At 59.7% G+C, this 20,143-nt stretch overlaps 1 protein-coding gene across 2 annotated transcripts; it reads left to right on the top strand.

Moving 5' to 3' along the window:
* The first annotated feature begins 255 nt into the window (after positions 1-255).
* Cplx1 (complexin 1) lies at positions 256-19,861 on the top strand. 2 transcript variants are annotated; one of them, XM_070021631.1, is made up of 4 exons: positions 256-346; positions 1,366-1,466; positions 15,690-15,865; positions 18,310-19,861. In XM_070021631.1, exons 2-4 carry the CDS (start codon positions 1,436-1,438, stop codon positions 18,505-18,507), a joined length of 405 nt encoding a protein of 134 aa, XP_069877732.1. In that variant the 5' UTR covers positions 256-346; positions 1,366-1,435; the 3' UTR covers positions 18,508-19,861. The 2 variants fall into 2 exon arrangements, with proteins under 2 accessions (XP_069877732.1, XP_069877734.1); XM_070021633.1 differs by lacking the exon at positions 256-346 and having other exon boundaries at positions 1,230-1,466.
* The last annotated feature ends 282 nt before the right edge of the window (positions 19,862-20,143 follow it).

Here is a 20,143-nt window from a genome sequence, read left to right as displayed (position 1 = left end):
CCGCCCGCGCCCCCTCCTCCCCGCCCGCGCCCCCTCCTCCCCGCCCGCGCCCCCTCCTCCCGGCCCGCGCCCCCTCCTCCCCGCGCCCCCTCCTCCCCGCCCGCGCCCCCTCCTCCCCGCCCGCGCCCCCTCCTCCCGCGCCCCCTCCTCCCGGCCCGCGCCCCCTCCTCCCCGCCCGCGTCCCCGCGCCCCCCGCGCCCGCCTCGCCCCGCCCCCGCCCCGCCCCTCGTCACGCGCACGCGGGAGTGACGCGCCTCCTCCCGGTGCCCTTCAGCCGCCGCCGCAGCTCCGGCGCCACATGGACCCCGCCGGCCCGAGCGCGCGCCGCCGCTGACTGCGCCCGGAGGTAACGCGGCCCCCGCCCCGGCCCCCGCCGGCCCCCGCCCCGGCCCCCGCCCCGGCCCCCGCCCCGGCCCCCGCCCCGGCCCCCGCCCCGGCCCCCGCCCGCGCCCTTCGCCGGCCCCCGCCCGCGCCCCTCGCCACGCCGGCGGCCGGGCGCTGTCCGCAGCGCGGTGCTGAAGCGGCCTCGCGCCCCTCTCCCCGCCCTCCCCGGGACTCCCCTCCGTCCCCGTCCCCGCCCGTCTTCTCCCCGTCCCCTCTCCCCGGGACTCCCCCCCCGTCCTCTCCCCGGGACTCTCTCCCCGTCCTCTCCCCCCGTCCCCCCCGTCCTCTCCCCGAGCCCCCCCCCGTCCCCGTCCCCTCCCCGGGACCCCCGGCCCCTCTCCCCTCTCCCTCCCGGCCCCTCTCCCTGCACCTTCTCCCCGAACCCGAGCCCCTTTCTCCGCGCCCCTCCCGTCCCCTCTCCCCTCCTGCCCCCCCCCCCGCAGGCCGCAGACGGGGAGAAGTTTGGAAGAGCCAGGGCTTTGCGGCAAAGGCGCCTCTGCCGCCCGCGCTTCTGCGGGCCCTGCCCGCACCCCGGGCCCTGCCCGCACCCCGGGCCCTGCCCCGCACCCCGGGCCCTGCCCGCACCCCGGGCCCTGCCCGCACCCCGGGCCCTGCCCGCACCCCGGGCCCTGCCCCGCACCCCGGGCCCTGCCCCGCACCCCGGGCCCTGCCCCGCACCCCGGGCGGCCGCGGCGGAGGCTCCGCAGTCCACCCGCCCCTCCCCCGGCTCCAGCCCTCGCCCTTCTGGCGGGCGGGACGGTCCAGACCGGGGAGCCTGACTGCAAAGCCGCGGTGACCTTCAAACGCCCCGCCCCGCCCCGGCTCCTGCCCAAGCAGGCCCTGGAAACCCGGACCACGGCGGCGTCCGAGCCTGGGGACCGGCGTGGGTTCCAGGCGCACCTTCCCCCGGGCGCCAGGCCCCCGCAGCCCGGGAGGGCAGGAAGGCTGGCCAGGGCACGTGTGACCGCTTGCTCTCCCCAGGCCGCCGACCCTGGCCATCCTCGAATGCGAGCTGAGCCCGGAGTGACCTCTGAGGGATCAAGCCATCGTCATGGAGTTTGTAATGAAACAAGCCCTGGGAGGTAGGAGACGGGCGGTCAGGGAGGGCCGTGGGGCTGGACACCAGGGACGGGCAGGCGTGGACACGCTGGGACGCGTCTACCCACTGCAGTGGCACCCGACACCGGGCAGCAGAGCGCCTCAGGATTCACACGCAGCCTGCACAGACACACCTGCTTTCCCCCAGTGGGCCCTGGATCCTGGGGCCAGACTTGGGTTGAGGACAGGAGGTGTAGACTGGCCCTGGCACCCAGGTCACGCCCCAGCAGACCACACCATCTGTATCCAGGCAAATTGGAACTGAGAAGCCAGCAGTACCGACACAGATAGACACCCCAGGGGAGCTTGGGGCTGTACTCTGTAGCCACGCCCTGATCAGAAGGGTCACTAAAGGGGAGATGGGGTACTTCCAGCTAGAATGTGTGATCAGGACCCCACAGGCTTCACCCTGGTGGAAGACAGTGCTGTTCCCAGGGAACTGTGGGAAGACAAGACAGCTGTGTAGCCCAGGACCCTTCCACGGAATCAGAGTGATCAGAGGGGGCTGGGGGAGGGGAAGCAGGCCATCCTGCCGATGGCCATTGGAAGGGAGCCCTATTTTGTTTGGCTCAAGGCCATCGCTGTAGCCAGAAGTTGTACCCAGGACTGGAGTCAGGAAGACGGCAGTGGGCAGAGTCCGAGGACTTGAGGGATCTGTGGGCACATCGGCGGTTGGGTCAGCTCAGGTCTGCAGACCTGGGGGCTGAACTGGACAGGTTTCAGGTCTGCTCAGAGCTGCCCACCCTAAGCACACCAGATCCCAGCACTTCCTTGAAGAGAACCTGTATCTAGCTCCTGATTCTACCAGTTCAGAGCCACCTTTGGCAGCCTTGCCCTGCTGCCATGGGGGCGGGGCGGATAGGGAGGGGAGCGAGCGGTCCACACAGATTGGGACCACAGTGACAGTGACAGACAGGGTGGGGGGGGCTGGGGGGACACTTCTGGGTGTCTGTTCCTCCACTCCATGAGAGGGAAGGTGCACCCAGGGTGTGTCCCTGAGAGTCCACGGCCAACGGTGGGTTCAGGTGATGTCTAACTATAACGATTACATCACCGGGACGTGATTCAGGGACCAGCCGGCAGCCTGCATCAGGAAGAACCCGTGTTGCACCCAGCAAGTCCCAGGCTGCTGCAGATAATTAATTAAGTGGCTAATTCAGGCCCTGAGGTGGGCTTTTAAGGAGACTTAAGTATCTGATTTGGCTGTCTACATAGCTGAAATTAGCCGGGTAATTGCCAGCTTGGATTCTCTCTTTGTTCCATGTCAGCCCAAAGTTTTTCCTGCAGTAGCTATGGGACGGGCTTCATGAAGGGCCGTGGGAGCCGCGGAGGGTGGCCAGCGACAGGCTGCAAGCTATAGCCACACACTGGGCCTCTGACTGAGCACTGTTGCCCTGTCCACCTCGCATTTGCCCCTGACAGGAACGTGGGTCCGTGCTGCCCAGTGGGGCGGGTGTGTGTGAGCCCCCACTCCTGTCCCCGTGACCTTGAGCTCCAAGCTCCTCCTCTCCATCGTGGGCATCAGTTTCTTGTCTTAGGGTGTGCGGCTGGGAAGGAGCTAGACAGAGACTGAGACGGAGGGAGGAAGCAAGCTCCAGAGGTTGACAAACACCCTGAGAGAACAGGGTGGCCAGGCCCCAGACAGGGAGAAAGTAGATCGGAAGAGAGAGACAGCGAGACAGTCAGGGAGACAGGGTAGACATGAATAACCCAGAAAAAGAGGGAGGAATACACTTCAGCTGCAGTGGAGATGGCAGACAACAAAGGCAGCTTGAAGAGGGAGAGAGACAGAAACAGAATGAGAGAGAGAGAGTTTGAGACACACAGACAGCCAAGGAAAGCAGAGACCAAGGCAGACACAGAGACAGGAAGACAGAGAGGAACGAGACAAAGAAGACCCCAACGAAGAGGTGGAGCAAGAGAGGCATTAGAAACAGACAGAAACGTGGCCAGCAATGGCAGCCACGCTCCAGTGGGCGAAAGGAGGCTGCGGCCCCTCGGGTGTGACTGGAGTGTGGCTGCACCCTGCCCTTTGGGCAGTCGAGGGAGTGACTAGAGGACACATGCCCCGGGGCCTTCTCTTCTGCTCCAGGTGGCTGGGCCTCGTCCACTGGGTGATCAAGGTCCAGACCTGTGGCCACTCGGCCCAAGACAGGGGAGGTATGGGTGCAGGACCTGCTGACCGACCATGGCCGCTGACCTTGTCTCTGGGCTTCTCTGGCCCCAGGCCTGCTGGGGCTCAGCAGCCCCTCCCAGCTCAGACCTCACACCATGCCATGGCTGCCTCTGTCCTGTCAGTAAGTTCCAAGTATATGCTGGGGTCAGGAAGATGTCTTCCCAGTGGGACCCCCGAGAAGAGGCTCAGGACTGGCAGGGTTCTCGTGTGGATGCCACATGACATTAGGAATGGCAGGACTTTCTTTCCAGTGCCATCTGGTTAGGGACCAGTGAGTCCCTCTGGGGACCCTGAGGTCACTGGGGAGCAGGATGATTCTTGAGTCTCTGTTACCTAAGGGAAGGAAGGTCTCATGTGGGGTTTGGTGCTTCCTGCAACCCTGGGCCAGTGGGGGGCCAGGAGGATGCGGTCCAGGGCAGAGCTCCAAGCAAACCTGTAGGGGTCTGCGAGGGAAAGGGCCTCAGCCTGCCACGGGGACCCAGACACCCCATCAGTCTCTGTCACCAAGGCCCACCGTCAGCCTCACCAGAACGGCTCTTTCCCTGTACGCTCCTCTGCCCCCTCCCCCCCAAGCCTGCAGGTCCCAGCTCTGGCCACCCCCTCCCCCATGCCGGCCAGTCTTGCGCCCGCAGCCTCCCCTTGCCAGGCCTGGCTCCCAGAGAATGGGGCCAGGCCACTGCAGCAGGACGGGGCAGGACCAGCATCTGGCATCCCCTGCCCCTGACTCTGTGCCAACTGTGGGGCCAGGCTACCCCCTACCTGCAGTGGGGCCTGCCGCCCTGTCTGGCTCGTGGCTCCTCACCCCAGGCAGCCCCAAAGTCTCTCAGCACTGCTGCTGTGGCCCGGCCTCTAGGGCACAGCTGTCTTTCGGTGTTATCTGTTACCTCAGGCCAGGGCACCTGGTCAGGACCTACTCTTCACGCCCAACTTTCCCCCACCCTTCCTCCCACTCTGCAATCAGGTGCCTGGGATGGCCGGGTCAGGCAGGGCAGGGAAGAGAGGAAGGTTCTTAGGGCCAAATGGTAGAAGAGAGTGTCCCTGGGGGCAAACTCATCTTCTCACTGGAGAATGTCCTCCAGGTCTGGTCAGACCTCAGACCCCCTCAGTCCCTGTCAGGAGGGTTAAAGGAACCAGTGTTAGTGCCAGCCACTGAGAGGAGGAGGGGATGTGACTCAAACCACATCCAAGTGACAGCTCTCCTGGGATCGATAAGCCGGGCTGCAGCAAAGTAGCCTGTCGGCCAGGAGCTCGGCCACATCTTCATGGATCTAGGATTCAGGCCCCTGGGGTATAATTTAAAGAAGCTGTTTCTCCTCAGGCAGGAAGTGGCAAATGCCCAGGGGCTGAATTTATGCTGGGAGGAGAGTGGGCAGCTGTGGCTGCTCAGTGTGGGCTCTTAGTTGAGTTAAGCAGAAGCGGCTATTTTGGCCCAGATGATCCAGGTCACGCCTGTTTTGCCTTTTCTGTGGGATGCTGCCCTCCCTCTGAGAGCACGCTTAGACCCCCAGGGACAGAGGGGCAGGGGCAGGCTCTGAAGAATGAGCGGAGCGCTGTCCTCACAGCCCTGGGGGCCTGGGGTTAGGACAGGCAGAGACAGAGGTAGGAGGTGTTCAGGGCAACCTCCTGACAGGACGGTAGACCTGGCCCGGGGTAGGAACCTTTGACCCCTGCTGGTCCGCTCTCGGGCAACCCCAGCAAGGGCGCTCTGTGTTCTCCAGCAAGTCCACCCTGGGCCTGGCTGGAGATCTGTGAGGTGGATGAGGAAGGGATCCGTCCTGCCTGCACAGAGTTCCTGGGTGCGGCTGGCCTTCCCGTGCTGGTCTGAGTCTCAACAGCCATGTTTCTCAGGTGCCTCTTGCTGGTTCCTGTCCCATTGGGGCACTGGCCAGGCTGGTCAGGCTGCAGCTGAGTTGAGCAGCAGGAAAAGTAGTAGATAGGAGAGGAAGCTCTGGAAGTCGTCGTGTGGCAAAGCTGTCTCTGGTGGAGTTAGGCTACGGCAGCATGTCCAGAGACAGCTCTGCAGTGCCATTGGAGACCTGATGCCATTAGCCCACATTCATTCTTGGTAAAATCTCATGCTCAGTCTGCTCCTCACAGTCTCAAAGTGGCTGCTGCAGCAGCCCTGGCATCACATTCCCAGTGAAGGATGAGCTAAGGAATGAGCTGAGAGTTCATCTCTTTGGTGGAGGTGTGGAGGGTTTCCACTCGGGAAGGGGAGGGCCACGTTGGGCAAATGGACTTCCCGACATGAGCAGGGTATTGAGAGGGCAGTTCCCAGTTCCGAGATCCTCCTCACGCTGTGCTGTGATGGTTTCCAGAGCCTCTGACCATGAGCTCCTCAGGCAGAGCATCCTCCTCCCCCTTCACCCTTTTAAACGGCATCCAGCAAACACTTGAGGACAAAGTACCAACAACACGTGTGTTTGCTCAGAAGCTGCTTCTGCTCCTCTCGGCTGGCAGAACTGCCTCTTGCCCTAAATCTCTTGGTGGCTGGAAGGACACTTCAGGGAAACGACTTTTCTCCCCACACCCTGAAGGCTGGTCCCTCCTTCCTGAAGACGCTCCTAGATGATGGACCTGCGATTCAGTTGCAGATGTTTTAGTCCTGAGCTGCATGAAACAGCTGCAGTGCACTTCGTCTGATGAAGTCATTTGTGTTTTGCCTTGTTGGTTGGCAGACGATCATGGTCAGGATTACAGCATTTGTTTTAATAGCCCCAGTGTGCTGACTACTCTCAGAATCCTTGCCAACATGGTGCACTGCGGGAAGTTCCAGTTCCTGTCATTCAGGGCAGGTTAAACCGAGCAGGGAGCGCATGGCGGCTTCAGAGTGAGCAAGTGCACCTCCAGCCTGGCAGAGTCCCAACCCGGCTCTGAGGCATCGGGACAAAGGAGACGGCTTTGCTGCCAGCCCTCGCGGCCCACGCCTTTCCCACCCTCCACACGGCGCACTTTTCCAGTGTCACCCTCACGCAGCAGCTGGCCGCCACTGTCTCCTCCACCTGGACACACATGGCCCCCTGCTCCGGAAAGGCCCAGAACCTCTGGCTTCTTATTTTTTGGTAGGACAGGACACTTGGCACGATGTAGGGGAGAGCCCACTGTTTTATGGGAGATGGGTTCTCAGGCCAGGCTGCCAGGTACTAGTGTTGGATGCTAAGTGCTGGGTGCTGGTGCTGGGCACGGAGTGCTAGTTATGTTGGTGCTGGGAGCCAGGCCTGGTGCTAGGAGCTGGGCTTGGGTCCTGAATGCCGATGTTAGTGCTGACCAAGGCATGGAGGCGGAAGACGGGCCAGTCAGGTGACCACTGGCTGGAGCACAGTGGGAGGGAGCCGACAGCCCTGCTGTCGCAGCGGCCCTGGCTTTGGCTGACGTTCCTGAGGTGGCCACACACACTGGACGTGCGGTCCCTGCGGCGGAGCCCCAGGGTGCACAGAGGTGCTCACCGGTGCTGGTTTGCTGGCCGGGGGCCTCCTCAGCAGAGGAGATGCCCAGCGCTGCACTGCTCCTGCTGAGACAGCAGCCAGGGCCGGGCCCCCGAGCCCACCCGGCCCACGCCAGGCCCCCGAGCCCACCCGGCCCACGCCAGGCCCACGCCAGGCCCCCGAGCCCACCCGGCCCACGCCAGGCCCCCGAGCCCACCCCACCCGGCCCACGCCAGGCCCACACCAGGCCCACGCCAGGCCCACGCCAGGCCCCCGAGCCCACCCGGCCCATGCCAGGCCCACGCCAGGCCCACGCCAGGCCCCCGAGCCCACCTGGCCCATGCCAGGCCCACGCCAGGCCCACGCCAGGCCCCCGAGCCCACCCGGCCCACGCCAGGCCCCCGGCCCACGCCAGGCCCACACCAGGCCCCCGAGCCCACCCGGCCCATGCCAGGCCCACGCCAGGCCCACGCCAGGCCCCCGAGCCCACCCGGCCCACGCCAGGCCCCCGAGCCCCCGGCCCACGCCAGGCCCACGCCAGGCCCCCGAGCCCACCCGGCCCACGCCAGGCCCCCGAGCCCACCCGGCCCACGCCAGGCCCATGCCAGGCCCCCGAGCCCACCGAGCCCACCCGGCCCACGCCAGGCCCCCGAGCCCACCCGGCCCACGCCAGGCCCACGCCAGGCCCCCGAGCCCACCCGGCCCACGCCAGGCCCCCGAGCCCACCCAGCCCACCCCAGGCCCCCAGCCCACGCCAGGACCACGCCAGGCCCACGCCAGGCTCCCGAGCCCACCCAGCCCACCCAGCCCACGCCAGGCCCCCGAGCCCACCGAGCCCACCTGGCCCACGCCAGGCCCCCGGCCCACGCCAGGCCCACGCCAGGCCCCCGAGCCCACCAAGCCCACCCGGCCCACGCCAGGCCCCCGAGCCCACCGAGCCCACCCGGCCCACGCCAGGCCCCCGAGCCCACCGAGCCCATCCGGCCCACGCCAGGCCCCCGAGCCCACCGAGCCCACCCGGCCCATGCCAGGCCCCCGAGCCCACCCGGCTCACGCCAGGACCACGCCAGGCCCCTGAGCCCACCTGGCCCATGCCAGGCCCATGCCAGGCCCCCGAGCCCACTGAGCCCACCCAGCCTACCCGGCCCACGCCAGCCCTCCCCAGGCCCACGCCAGGCCCACATCAGGCTATGCCATGGAAGTGGCCAGTGGCAGATCAGGCGGAAGGCAAGGGTGATGCTTGTCCTCCAAGCTGGTCATCTGCTGTCTGTCCTGGAGCCTGGCTCTGTTGGGTTCACTACTTGGTACTTCATCTTGTCTTCGTCTCCATTTACCTCTTCCCAAAGCCAAGATCAGACACTTTTCTCTCCTGTGGTGCCTCAGACAAGGATGGCAGTGCCCACAGGTAATACAGACCTCCCACCGGGCTCCCCAAGAGTGTCCCAGACCTCCCCAGAGTGTCCCAGGCCTCCCCAGAGTGTCCCAGGCCTCCCCACCCCAGTGTCCCAGACCTCCCCAGAGTGCCCCAGACCTCCCTCCCAGTGTCCCAGACCTCCCCAGAGTGTCCCAGACCTCCCCACCCCAGTGCCCCAGCTGGGAAATCAGCATGTGACCCCAGGCCAGCTGGTAAAGGTTTGCAAAACCATGCAAGTTGTTGGGGAGAAACAGTCTTTGGCTCTTCAGTTACAAAATCCAGAGAAGCAGTGCAGTCCGGCTGGGCCCTGGAGGGCGGCAGCAGGGCTGGACACGGGCAGCGAGTGGGCTGGGAGCTGAGCCAGGGTAAAGACGGGTCCTTGGGCTGCGCTTCACAGGGCAAAGCACAGGGACTAGCCAGGTCTGCAAAGCTTGGTCAGCAGGGTGGCTGAGTCGGGCACAAAGCCCAATCCCACCAGCACTCCCTGGGTTCCGGGGCCCCCTGCTTGGGAGTACGTTGGGCAGGGCCGGGTTGTGAGCCCTCCATGCTAAGCAGGGTGCTGCCTGGGCTTCCCGCAGCAGAGCAGCACCGAAGCTTGCTTCAATACCAAAGCGTCAATGGTAGCGGGGCGCCGGTGGCTCACCCCTGTAATCCTAGCTACTCGGGAGGATGAGATCTGAATAGCATGGGTCAAAGCTGCCCAAGCAAGAGATGAGACCCTCATCTCCAGTTAGCCACAAAGAAGCCAGAAGTGGAGCTGTGGATTAAGTGGTAGAGTCAGCCTTGGGGAGGGGGGAGAAGAGAGGGGCCAGTGTCCAAGCTCTGAGTTCAAACCCCACAGGTTTGGAGGCATGGCTCAGTTGGTAGACTGAATTCAAGTCCTGGTCTTGGCCCCAAAAGAAAGTGACCTACTACACACACACACACACACACACACACACACACACACACACACACACACACACACCACATACAAACACACACACCCCACACACCACACAAACACCCCCCCACACACACATACTATACCACATACCAGTTGATGGTTTTTGCGGCCTTGAAGGGAGGTGCACAGCTTGCTGGAAGTGGGGCTCTTGGAAGCTAGTTTACACCTTGGCCAGAAAGGAGAAAGGATCCTGGCCTCCCAGGCTTAGCAAGTGGCTCCCCCGCAGCCCTTCCACCCGCTGCAGTGTCGGGACACTGCCAGGGGGCACTGGGATGAAGGGGGAGTCCCAGGAGGAAGCCAGGAGGAAAGGGACATCTGAGCAGCACTGTCCATGGCAGAAGGGCCATCGAGCATGCACCGCACGGAGGCGGCCAATCTCCAGGCATTTATGTTATCTAATTTATACTTAAGCATTCTAGAGTTGGGCCAGGTGGCTTGTGTCTGTCACTGTTACTATTCAAGAGGCTGAAAACAAGAGGATCACGGCTCAAAGCCAGCCTGGGCAGACATCTCATGAGCTGCATCTTCAATTAAGTAGCAAACAGCCAGAAGTGGAGGTAAGACTCAAGGAGCAGCAGAGCACCAGCCTGAGTGAAAAAAGCTAAGCAACAGTGGAGGCCTTGAATTTAAGCCTCATACCGGCATGAACAAAAAATTATTAGATAACATAAAATTATCCCAATTACTCTTAGTTTTGCCTATAATTCTGCTTGGAATTTTTCTCAGTTACCTGATACGCTCTGCATGCCAGGATCAGCATTCTCATGGCAGTAGCAGTTTGCCTGGTGTGTGCATGTGCGTGTGTGCGTGTGTGTGTGTGTGTGTGTGTGTGTGTGTGTGTGTGTGTGTGCACGTGCGTGCAGGGCTTGAACTTCAGTCTGCTTGCTCTTGCTTGGCTTTTTTCTATCACAGGTGGCACTCTACCACCTGAGTACACTTACAGTTCTGGCTTTTTGTTGGGTAATTGTAGATAAGAGTTTTGTGGATTTGTTTGTCAGTCCTCAGATCTTTGCCTTCTGAGAAGTAGGATTATAGATGTGAGCCACTAATCCTTGGCAATTTACATTTTATTTAGAAACACAACGCCAGTTTCCCCTCTGTCCAACCCCAGTCTGTCCTCAGCAACAATGCAAACACCCAGCAACACACCCTCCGACCAGCTTGTGGGGCCCCACCCCTGCCAGCTGCAGTTTTAAACACTGGCCTTCAAGCCTCATTCATCTCAACAAGGATCAGATGTTCCTTTGAAGCCGTGGTGTGCTCCCGTTGTCAGGAGTCCAAGATGACCTTCAAGGGCTTCCCACACTTGTCTTTTTATTTGTTTGTTTTTTGGTTTGGATTTTTTTTGGCCAGTCTTGGGCTTGAACTCTGGGCCTAGGCAATGTCCCTGAGCTACTTCTGCTCAAGACTAGTGCTCTACCACTTGGGCCACAGAACCACTTCTGGCTTTTTCTGTGTATGTGGAACTGCTCCCCATACTTGTGATATGATAACTGTCCAGGTGTATGTGTGTGCACTCTGTCAGTTTCATAAGAAAATACAATGTGTAATGGTCACATAAGAGCAATTGGCAAATCCTGGCCTCAGACATGTTTCATTTCTCTGTGTTGAGAACTTAAAACAAACAAATACTTCTGCTTCAGCCTCATGAGTGCTGGAGTTTCCCCATGGCCACTCTCCCCCTCCCCCTGCATTCCCGCATACTTTTTAGTCCTTCCTTTCCTCTCCTGTCTTTCGGTCTTTGTGGTCTAAACACAGAGGGTTGGTAACAGTCCCTGTGTTCTTTATATGTAAACACATTTTGATCTTTGCATGAGCCTGTCAGCAGATCTGGCTTTGATCTGGGCCTCTTCTTCTGCAGATGGCTGCTTCCTTATATCTTCCCAGGGCAGAAAGAAGGTGAGAGAGGCTCATGTTCCTTTGATGAGGGTGCTAACCCCATTCTTGAAAGCACAGCCCTGTGACCTAATCACTTCTTAAGTGGCCCAGCCACAGAGGAACTGGAGGGATGCTCCCATCCTCCATCTAGTCGGCCTTACCAGCTGCTTCTCTGAGCTGGGTACAGACCAGCGGTCTGTGTCCTGAGGTGGCACCCATGCCAGTGTGGGAAGCGTGACACCCTGTTTTGTGGGGCAGTGCCACGTGCCACATAAGAACGCAGCAGAGCTGTGGGTTTGTCTGCGTGTGCTTGCTCTCCACAGCCATGGCTACAGCAGGGTAGTCTGTCAAGACACCTTATATCCTTGTTGGTGTAGCCATAGTGGGCCCTGGTGCGTACTCTACCTGACTCTACCTGACTGTGTACTGCCTTGAGAACTCCACCCTCACCTGAATGAGGGATTTTGCCAAACAGCTGGTGACCTGGTGGCTAAAATCCACCTTGCATGGTATGAAACCCTGGTGGGTCCCAGGTCTGAGCTCAGAGATGCTCCTGCCCTGCTCCCACGTAACCGGGGTGCAAGGCACACACATTGCTGCCCAGCTGGATCTCATTTAAATAAACAAATGAATATATATGTAATACATATACATATGCACACACATGGACGCATGCCTATATTTAGGAGTAATGCACTTCAGCATCTTTCATTCATACAAGATTGTTGACTATCTGGTTAGTACCATTCTTTTTTTTTTTTTTTTTTGCTGACTTTCATGTTTTAGGTGACATTTTGTTGTTTATTAAATCTTTCCACGTTTGGCATTTACCTTTATGATGGTCATGGACTTTCACCGCATGTATTCCTATAATCAGGTCTGTCAGACTTTGGCCATGACTTCCTCATTATAGGTATGCTGTCTTTATTTTTTATAGGCCCAGTAAGCTTTTGAATATCATTTCATGTTATCATTAAGGTGTTGTATGGAAGGGTTACCGTTTTGTAAGTCAGATAATGAGTCACATTTCTTTTTGGACGACGTCGCCCCCTGCTTGGCTACCCGGGTTTCCCCTCTCGTCTCTGCTCACAAGATGTATAGCTTATTGCTCACAGTATGTCTACGGAGCGCGTGCCTGCACTTGTTATTCCTGCTTGCTGTGCACTGGGCAGCCGTGGTCCCACCCCACCCCTTCCGTGCCAGTGTGCCAGGCAAGATGATGGGGAAGAAAGGCTCTGTCCTGCCAGCGGGCCTTTCTAGAGCAGGAGTGAAGGCTGTGGCCAGCCTGCCTTTGACGGTGGGTGTGAAGGAAATCGTGGTGTCATCTGTAGAAGAAGGTGCTGAGGGTGCACAGGCATCTGGACTGAGATGCCGCTGTGCCGCTGACACTCCTGCGCCTTCCTGAAAGGAGCCGCCGAGCACCAGTCCAGCCCTCCTGCCCAAGAAGCACAGCTGAGCCCGCTGTTCAGGCAGGTGTGCACCCAGGCCTCAGCGGCCTGCAGCAAGTGTGCTGACTTTTGGCAAAAGCAACCCAGATGATTTCCTTCTTTTTTTCTCCTCTCTAAGAATTCTAAATATGATGGAATTATCTGGTGATTTTTGAAAGATCCCATCTATGAATTCTTTTTTTGGGGGGGTCCGGTCGTGGGGCCTGAGCTCTGGGCTTGGGCGCTGTCCCTCAGCTCTTCAGCTCAAGGCGAGCACTCTACCACTACAGCGCCACTTCCGGTTTTCTGGTGGTTTATTGGAGATAAGAGTCTCACAGATTTCCTGCCAGGGTTGGTTTTGAACTGTGATCCTCAGGTCTCAGCCTCCTGAGTAGTGAGGATTATGGGCATGAGCCACCAGTGCTCAACTCTCAGATTTTTATTAGTTCTTTTCTGGAAACATATTTTACTCAAGGTTCAAATGTATTAGGACAGAGTATACAATGTATCACTGATCCTTTTGACTGTTGTCTAAGGCATTTTGTGTTATTAATACAACTGTTACTTTGTGATTACCTTAACTCGGGACATTTTCATGCTTGCTTTGTCTCCCAGTATTGAGCGCTGCATTTCCTCCTTCCTTGGCGTCACCTGCTGCTGATGCTTGTCAACAATGTCCATGCTACCTTTAGCTTTTCTGCCCCCGTGTTTCCTAGCTTGCCACCTTCTTCTTGGAGGGCAGAGGTAGAGCTACGAGCCCTCAATTGCTCAGGAGTGTGGTATTGGGACTTACATGGCCACCGGTTAGTCCTGCTAGGAGGCGCCTCCAGCCCTCCAAGGTGCGTCCACTGAAGCCATCGTCCCCCATGTCACCGATAGAAGTCACATTTGCACACCTGGGAGTCAGTTTCACCCGCTTGCCTCCCCTCCAGAACGCGTGTCTGCCTTGGGGAACATCCGAGATCATCTATGGCTTGAAGACAGATGGCTTCAAATCCCAGTCCTCAGACCCCAGCCTCCTGAGTAGCTCAGATTAGAGGAGTGAGGGCCCAGCCCCCAGCTCCTTGTTTTAGTCCTTCAGACTTCCTCTGAGGCTGAATCATGTCCACTGTGTGGACAGACATGTTTCATTTCCCTGTCCTGGCAGTGTGGTGCTCAGGTGGGTCCGCGCTTGGCTGTGCGGACATGGGTGGGCAGGCCCCGGCTCAGGGTCCTGTCTTCAGTGCTGTGTGCACTTGGAGGTGGGGTTGTCGGGGCAGGGCTCCTCCTCCTCCTCCTCCCCCTCCTCCTCCTCCCCCTCCCCCTCCTCCTCCTCCTCCTCCTCCTCCTCTCTTCTTGCCATCCTAACAAGTATTGGCCTGTTGTAGTAGGGACTGACATTGGATCTTTTTTTTCTCATTCTGTTATGTATGTTAATTGTATAAAGGGTTTTCACCGTGGTATTTCTCATGTGTTTATGCTATAATTTAAGTCAGATTAATCTCTTCTCTTTGACCTTCCCATTTTTCAATAGCTTTCTTTTTTGTTTTTGTTTTGCTATTATAAAGGTGATGTACAGAGGGGTTTTGGTTATGTAAGTCAGGCCGAGTGCATTTCTTTTTGGACAGTGTCACCCTCAACAGCTTTCTTGATTGATCTTTGTAAGCTTTCCCTGCAAGCCAGAGAGAAATGCTGCTGCTGTCTTCAGGACTAGAGTATGCAGCCAGCACGCAGCTCTCTGGTCCTTGGACCATGAAAGCTTTATTTGTAGGGTTCTCCCTCTGCTTTCCACATGAGGTCTGTGATCTCGGGTCTGCACATCGCCGTCTTCCCGCCAGGGCCTTCCCCTGCGCACACCTGTGTGTCAGCGGGCACTGGGCAGCAGGGCTCAGCAAGCAGGCAGCGCTTGGCACCTGTTTCCGTTGATATTTGGAGGAGCAGGCCTAGCAGTGTGGGCTGTGTCACTGGGCTCTCTTGCCTGACCTAGCCACCATACACCTCTCAGGAGAGAACTGGGGACCTGGTGTAGCTCCTTCCACTTTAGCTTACCTGCTCCTTCTAGGAGGAAGAAAGTCTCTCTCACTGTTGTGTGAATTAGCTTGTTCTAGCAGGGATCCCATATCTGGAACTTCTGTCCTCAGTATCTGGGAACCATAAGAATATGCTACTCCATGACCAGCTTTCCCTGGAGAGGTCTGCGAAGTCTTGTAGACGTGGCTGAAAACTGGCTGGGAGGCTCCTTGGTGTCAGCAGCATCTGGCCCTTGCTCTCCTCCCCACAGCCTCCCATCGGTGATGGCAGCCCTCTCCCTCGTCTGCGGAGGACCTGGGTGTCCCTGAGGTGTGGGGTAGGTCACCCTCCCCCAGCTGCAGTGGGGGGGAGCAGGATGTAGCCTTGCTCCTGTCAGTCAGGGTGTGTGGAGGGCCCCCCGCAGCACCCAGGGCGGCAGCAAAGCAGGCCCACCAGACAGGCCCCTGCCTGGGGTGGCCAGCATCTGGAGGCGGCCTGGGGCAGGGCTCGCCTGCTGGGGCTCATGCTGTAATTACTGTCTTGGTCTTGGGGGCCGAGCTGCAGGGCGTTTGGGGAGGTGTCTGTGACTCAGGAGCTCATGAGCAAAGTGGTGGCTGGCAGAGGGGGAATTAGGGCTTTGGTGATGGTGCAGACGGCGCCTGCAGCCGGGCCACAGCGGTCCAGGCGTCGGAGCGGCAGGCCTGTCCAGGCATCTGTCCCCCACCGCCTTCTCCTCTGTGTCTGCGTAGCTGAGCACTCTCCCCCCACCGCCTTCTCCACGCCTACGCTGCCACAGGCAAGCACACCTGCACACACCATGGTCACCCCGTCACCGCCCAGAACACACAGCCTCCTCCTGTAAACCACTTCCCTGGCAGCAGCGGATGCCAGAGCTGGCAGGGGCGTTCGAGGGTGCCGCGTTCAGCTCTTGTCTTTGCCCTGCTGTTCACAGGGGCCACCAAGGACATGGGGAAGATGCTCGGGGGTGACGAAGAGAAGGACCCTGATGCTGCCAAGAAGGAGGAGGAGCGCCAGGAGGCACTGAGGCAGGAGGAAGAGGAGCGCAAGGCCAAGTACGCCAAGATGGAGGCCGAGCGTGAGGTCATGCGACAGGGCATCAGAGACAAGGTGGGCACCACCCAACCTGCCTGCGATCCCAGCCACTGTCAGGGTAATTGAGTCAGATCCCACCCGGGGAAGAGGCGAGGCCCAGCCCGGGCTGCGAGCACCCACCTGATGCCCCCTCCTTGCCCCTTTGCCTGCTGGGGGCCTGCCTGCACATCTGCCATGGCCGGTGCGGGTGGGGCCGGCAGCCTCCGATTGCTGCCAGTGCTGACACCGTGGACTTTCTTCAGCGGTGCTCGCAGGGTTTTTGTGATCCCTCGTACTTCACACCCCATCCTATCCCTAGTCTTGGCTTAGCCCAGAGTCTGGCAGTGTCTGTGCTGCCCCACAGGTAGGGACAAAAGCACAGGCGCCTCCCCCTCCTGCCTGGCTCTGCCTGGGCAGGCCAGACTGTCGCTGGGGGTAGCGGCAAGCAGGACCGTAAGCGGTCCCCCGGGTGGGAACATGCTCTGCCCCCTTGTGCTGACCTATCAGCTCTCCCGTGCTGGATGGGGACAGAGCTGTCTCTAACATACGCAACACGCCCTGTCACCTGGCCACAGGAACTGTAGTCTCAGCTCTGCTATCAGCACGGAGGAGTCGCTGAGGAAGTTGAGTCCAGTCCCCCTCTCCGGGGCTGGGAGCTGAAGATGGCTCTTCCTAAAATTACCCACAGTTCGAAGACAAGGAACAATGTCACTGAAAAATGGAGGGGTTCTCTCAATCTCCCACTTTCCACATTAAGGTTTTAGCAAGGATTTTAGTATAACATAAAGTAGGAAGAAATGGAAAAAGAGAAACACTTCCTTTTTCCCCCGTGCAAAAAATGGGAGTTAAAGACTCAAATGGGAGCTGGGCGCTGGTGGCTCACGCTTGTCATCCTAGCTACTCAGGCGGCTGAGATCCGAGGATCTTGGTTCAAAGCCAGCCTGGGCAGGAGACTCCATGAGACTCTTATCTCCAATAAGCCACCAGAAAACCAGAAGTGGTGCTGTGGCTCAAGGGTAGAGTGCTGGCCTTGAGCTGAGGGACAGCGCCCAGACCCAGAGTTCAAGCCCCATGACCGACAAAAAAAAAAAAAAAAAAAAAGACTCAAATGGGCATTGGTGGCTCACGCCTGCCTTCCTAGCTACACAGGAGACTAAGATCTGAGGATCACAGTTCAAAGCCAGTCCGGGCAGGAAAGTCCTGGAGACTCTTATCTCCAATTAACCATCAGAAAACCAGAAGTTGTGCTGTGCTGTGGCTCAAGTGGTAGAGTGCTTGAGTTGAGCAAAAGAGCTCAAGGACAGTGCCTAGGTCCTGAGTTCAAGCGCCATGACTAACAAAAAAAAAAAAAAGAGAGAAAGAGACTCAAATGGTTTTCATCTGTAGGTTCCTCCCCTCCCCCCTTTTTTGGTGCCAGTCCTTGCTTGAACTCAGGGCCTGGGTGATGTCCCTGGGCTTTATTGTTCAAGGCTAGTGCTCTACCACTTGTGCCAGTTCCACTGATGGCTTTTTGGTGGTTACTTGGATATATTCTCATAGACCTTCCCCTCCGGCTGGCTTCAATCCATCACCCTCAGAGCTCAGCCTCGAATAGCTAGGATGACAGCTGAGAGCCACAGGTGCCCAGACTTTCGGTTCTTCTTTGCCTAACCAGAGCTCCCAGATGTTCACTGTTTGAAAAAAGGTAAATGTGGATAGTCCCTCCAAAGCCTCCAGTCTTGTAATTTATCATTAAAGAGGAGGTATGATGGGAGGGGAGTTTATGTGCTTTTTCAGTTTGCTTCCTGGTTTGTGTTAGGCCCTTTTGATACTTGTTCTAAAAAAAGAATATAATTTTTTGTCTCCTCATCTATTTATGTATCTATCTGTGTATGTATCTATCATTTACCTATCCCTCATCTACCTATCATCCATCTAAGTATCTATCCCCTCTCCATGAATCTATCTATCTATCATCTACCTATCTACCTACCTACCTTTCTGTCCTGACAGGAGAATGAGAATGAGAATGGAGGGTAGGGAAGGGGCTCAGTGTGTTTGCTGAGATCATGTCGGGGCAGAACTCCAGTATACCAAGTGGCACCAGTGACACCAGTGCAGGCGTTGCTGACTGCACCGGGCTGCAGAGTGGTCAGGCAGCCTAGGCCACAGCCAGGAAGCAGCGGACAGCCAGACCACAGAGTGAAGGGCTTCTGGTACCAGGCCCCTCTTTCTGTCCATCCCTCCCTTCTTTTGTCTTTCTGTTCGAGGGTGCTCCCTCTTGGCCAGTATAAACAAAGCTTTAGGTTTGAGTTTTCAGACATACACCTCCAGGTTCCCGGGATGCAGGTCTCCAGGAAAGCGATGGCTGGAGGAGCCAGGGATGTGAGGACCAGGGCACTGACTTGGGGTCCCGAGGGTAGGGCTCTCCACGGGCGGGAAGGCCCAGGGCTGCAGGACTGGCTGTGCAGAGCTGCCCCCTGAACGCCCTCTCCCTGCAGTACGGCATCAAGAAGAAGGAAGAACGAGAGGCGGAGGCCCAGGCCGCCATGGAGGCCAACTCGGAGGGCAGTCTGACGCGACCCAAGAAGGCCATCCCCCCGGGCTGCGGGGACGAGCCCGAGGAGGAGGACGAGAGCATCCTGGACACCGTCATCAAGTACCTGCCCGGGCCGCTGCAGGACATGTTCAAGAAGTAACGCCAAGCTGGCCGGAGGCCCGGAGCCCGAGACCCTGCCCCACCTTCCCTGTACAGACCCCACGGAGGCCCCGCAGGATGTCGGGAGCAGATGCAACACCCCCAACGCCAAAATAAGCCATAGTCCTAGGTCTGTCCTTCCGTGCCCCTCCCCCTCAGCCATCCAGGGCACCGCCCGGCCCTGCACTCCCAGCCCGTCCTCGCCTACCCCCCTCAGCCCGCCCCACTCCCAGCCCGTCCTCGCCTACCCCCCTCAGCCCGCCCCACTCCCAGCCCGTCCTCGCCTACCCCCCTCAGCCCGCCCCAGGTCAGGCCCTGAGAGGGCCAGCCCCTTGACCACCCCTGGGCGCGCCGTCCCTGTGTCTGTGGGCACCTATGAGGGCCCAAACTCAGGAGCACAGCCATAGTCGGAGCGGAGCAGTTGTGCAGTTGGGGTGGGCTCCGGCCCGGGCTCCCAGCCCTCCCTGATGCCTGGCACCAGGGTGTCTGGACCTGTTGGCCCAGCTGGACCGCGCGTGGTCTGCCTGCCTGCGTCCCCCTGACCTCCATCTGCAGGCCCTGACGTCTGTCTAGCTGTCACTTTCTGTTGCTCTTCATTGTTCCACAGGTTTGGCTTTTTAGAAACACTGTGGCCGGCCGGCCGTATTCGTCTCAGCCAGAGGAAACAAGGCAGTAGGCTTGGGAGGGGCTCCAGGCACTCTCCAGTCTCTGCGCACCCCTCCCCACGACGCTCACCTTGAGCCCCCTCTCCCCGTGGGTCCCTGTCCTGTGTCAGAGGGGGCTGCGGATCCCCTGAGCGCCCACTTCCAGAGAGGCCCCGGGAAGCCACCGGTGGAGGGGGGCCGCGGGGTGGAGCGCGTTCTTCCCGCCGCGCCGTGCTCTGCTGTGCGCGCGCACCGTGCGCGCTCACCCTCGGTTCACCTTGTTTAATTTGCATCACAATCTGTTGAATCTCAGGTAAATGAGGTCTTCTGTATCTGTTGAGTTTTCCCGTGACAGACAGGCCATTCTCCGTCCCCAGCGCTTTCTGTCCAGTCAGACGGCTGTGTGTCCCCAGGGCGGCCAGGGGCGTGGCTTGGCGCTGACCTCCATGACCTCACGTAGCTCTAGAGAAGCCATACGATTAGACTGCAATACTGCGCATCACCCCGCGCGCCCCGCCTCCCGCGTCTTCCGCGATGCCGTGTCCTCGCACCGAAAGCTGGCTCCGAGCGCGTTCTCCGTGACCGCACCCGTTCCCGCGCCTGGGGCCGCCGGCCGCCTGTCTGTCCGTCCTCCCGCGCCCCGCCCGCATGTGGGGGCCGGGCGTTTCCTCTCCGGATGGAATCACAGCCAATAAACAGTGATTTCCCGCAGGCCTCGGCTCCTTCCGCGTCCCGCGGGCCCGGGTCCCGCAGGTCCCCCGGCGTGGCGCGCGTGGCCCGGGTCCCGCAGGTCCCCCGGCGTGGCGCGCGTGGCCCGGGTCCCGCAGGTCCCCCGGCGTGGCGCGCGTGGCCCGGGTCCCGCAGGTCCCCCGGCGTGGCCCGGGTCCCGCAGGTCCCCCGGCGTGGCGCGCGTGGCCCGGGTCCCGCAGGTCCCCCGGCGTGGCGCGCGTGGCCCGGGTCCCGCAGGTCCCCCGGCGTGGCGCGCGTGGCCCG

This window comes from Dipodomys merriami, unplaced genomic scaffold, assembly GCF_024711535.1.
Source record: "Dipodomys merriami isolate MVZ:Mamm:240054 unplaced genomic scaffold, mDipMer1.0.p SCAF_143, whole genome shotgun sequence".
Lineage (NCBI taxonomy): Eukaryota > Metazoa > Chordata > Mammalia > Rodentia > Heteromyidae > Dipodomys > Dipodomys merriami.
This window is presented reverse-complemented; position numbering and strand designations above follow the sequence as displayed.

Excerpts from the sequence above, each read along its gene's own strand:
- Cplx1 (XM_070021631.1), top strand. The coding sequence starts at position 1,436 with ATGGAGTTTGTAATGAAACAAGCCCTGGGAG. Across the intron at positions 1,467-15,689 it reads AATGAAACAAGCCCTGGGAG|GGGCCACCAAGGACATGGGG; the intron begins GTAGGAGACGGG and ends TGCTGTTCACAG. Across the intron at positions 15,866-18,309 it reads GACAGGGCATCAGAGACAAG|TACGGCATCAAGAAGAAGGA; the intron begins GTGGGCACCACC and ends CTCTCCCTGCAG.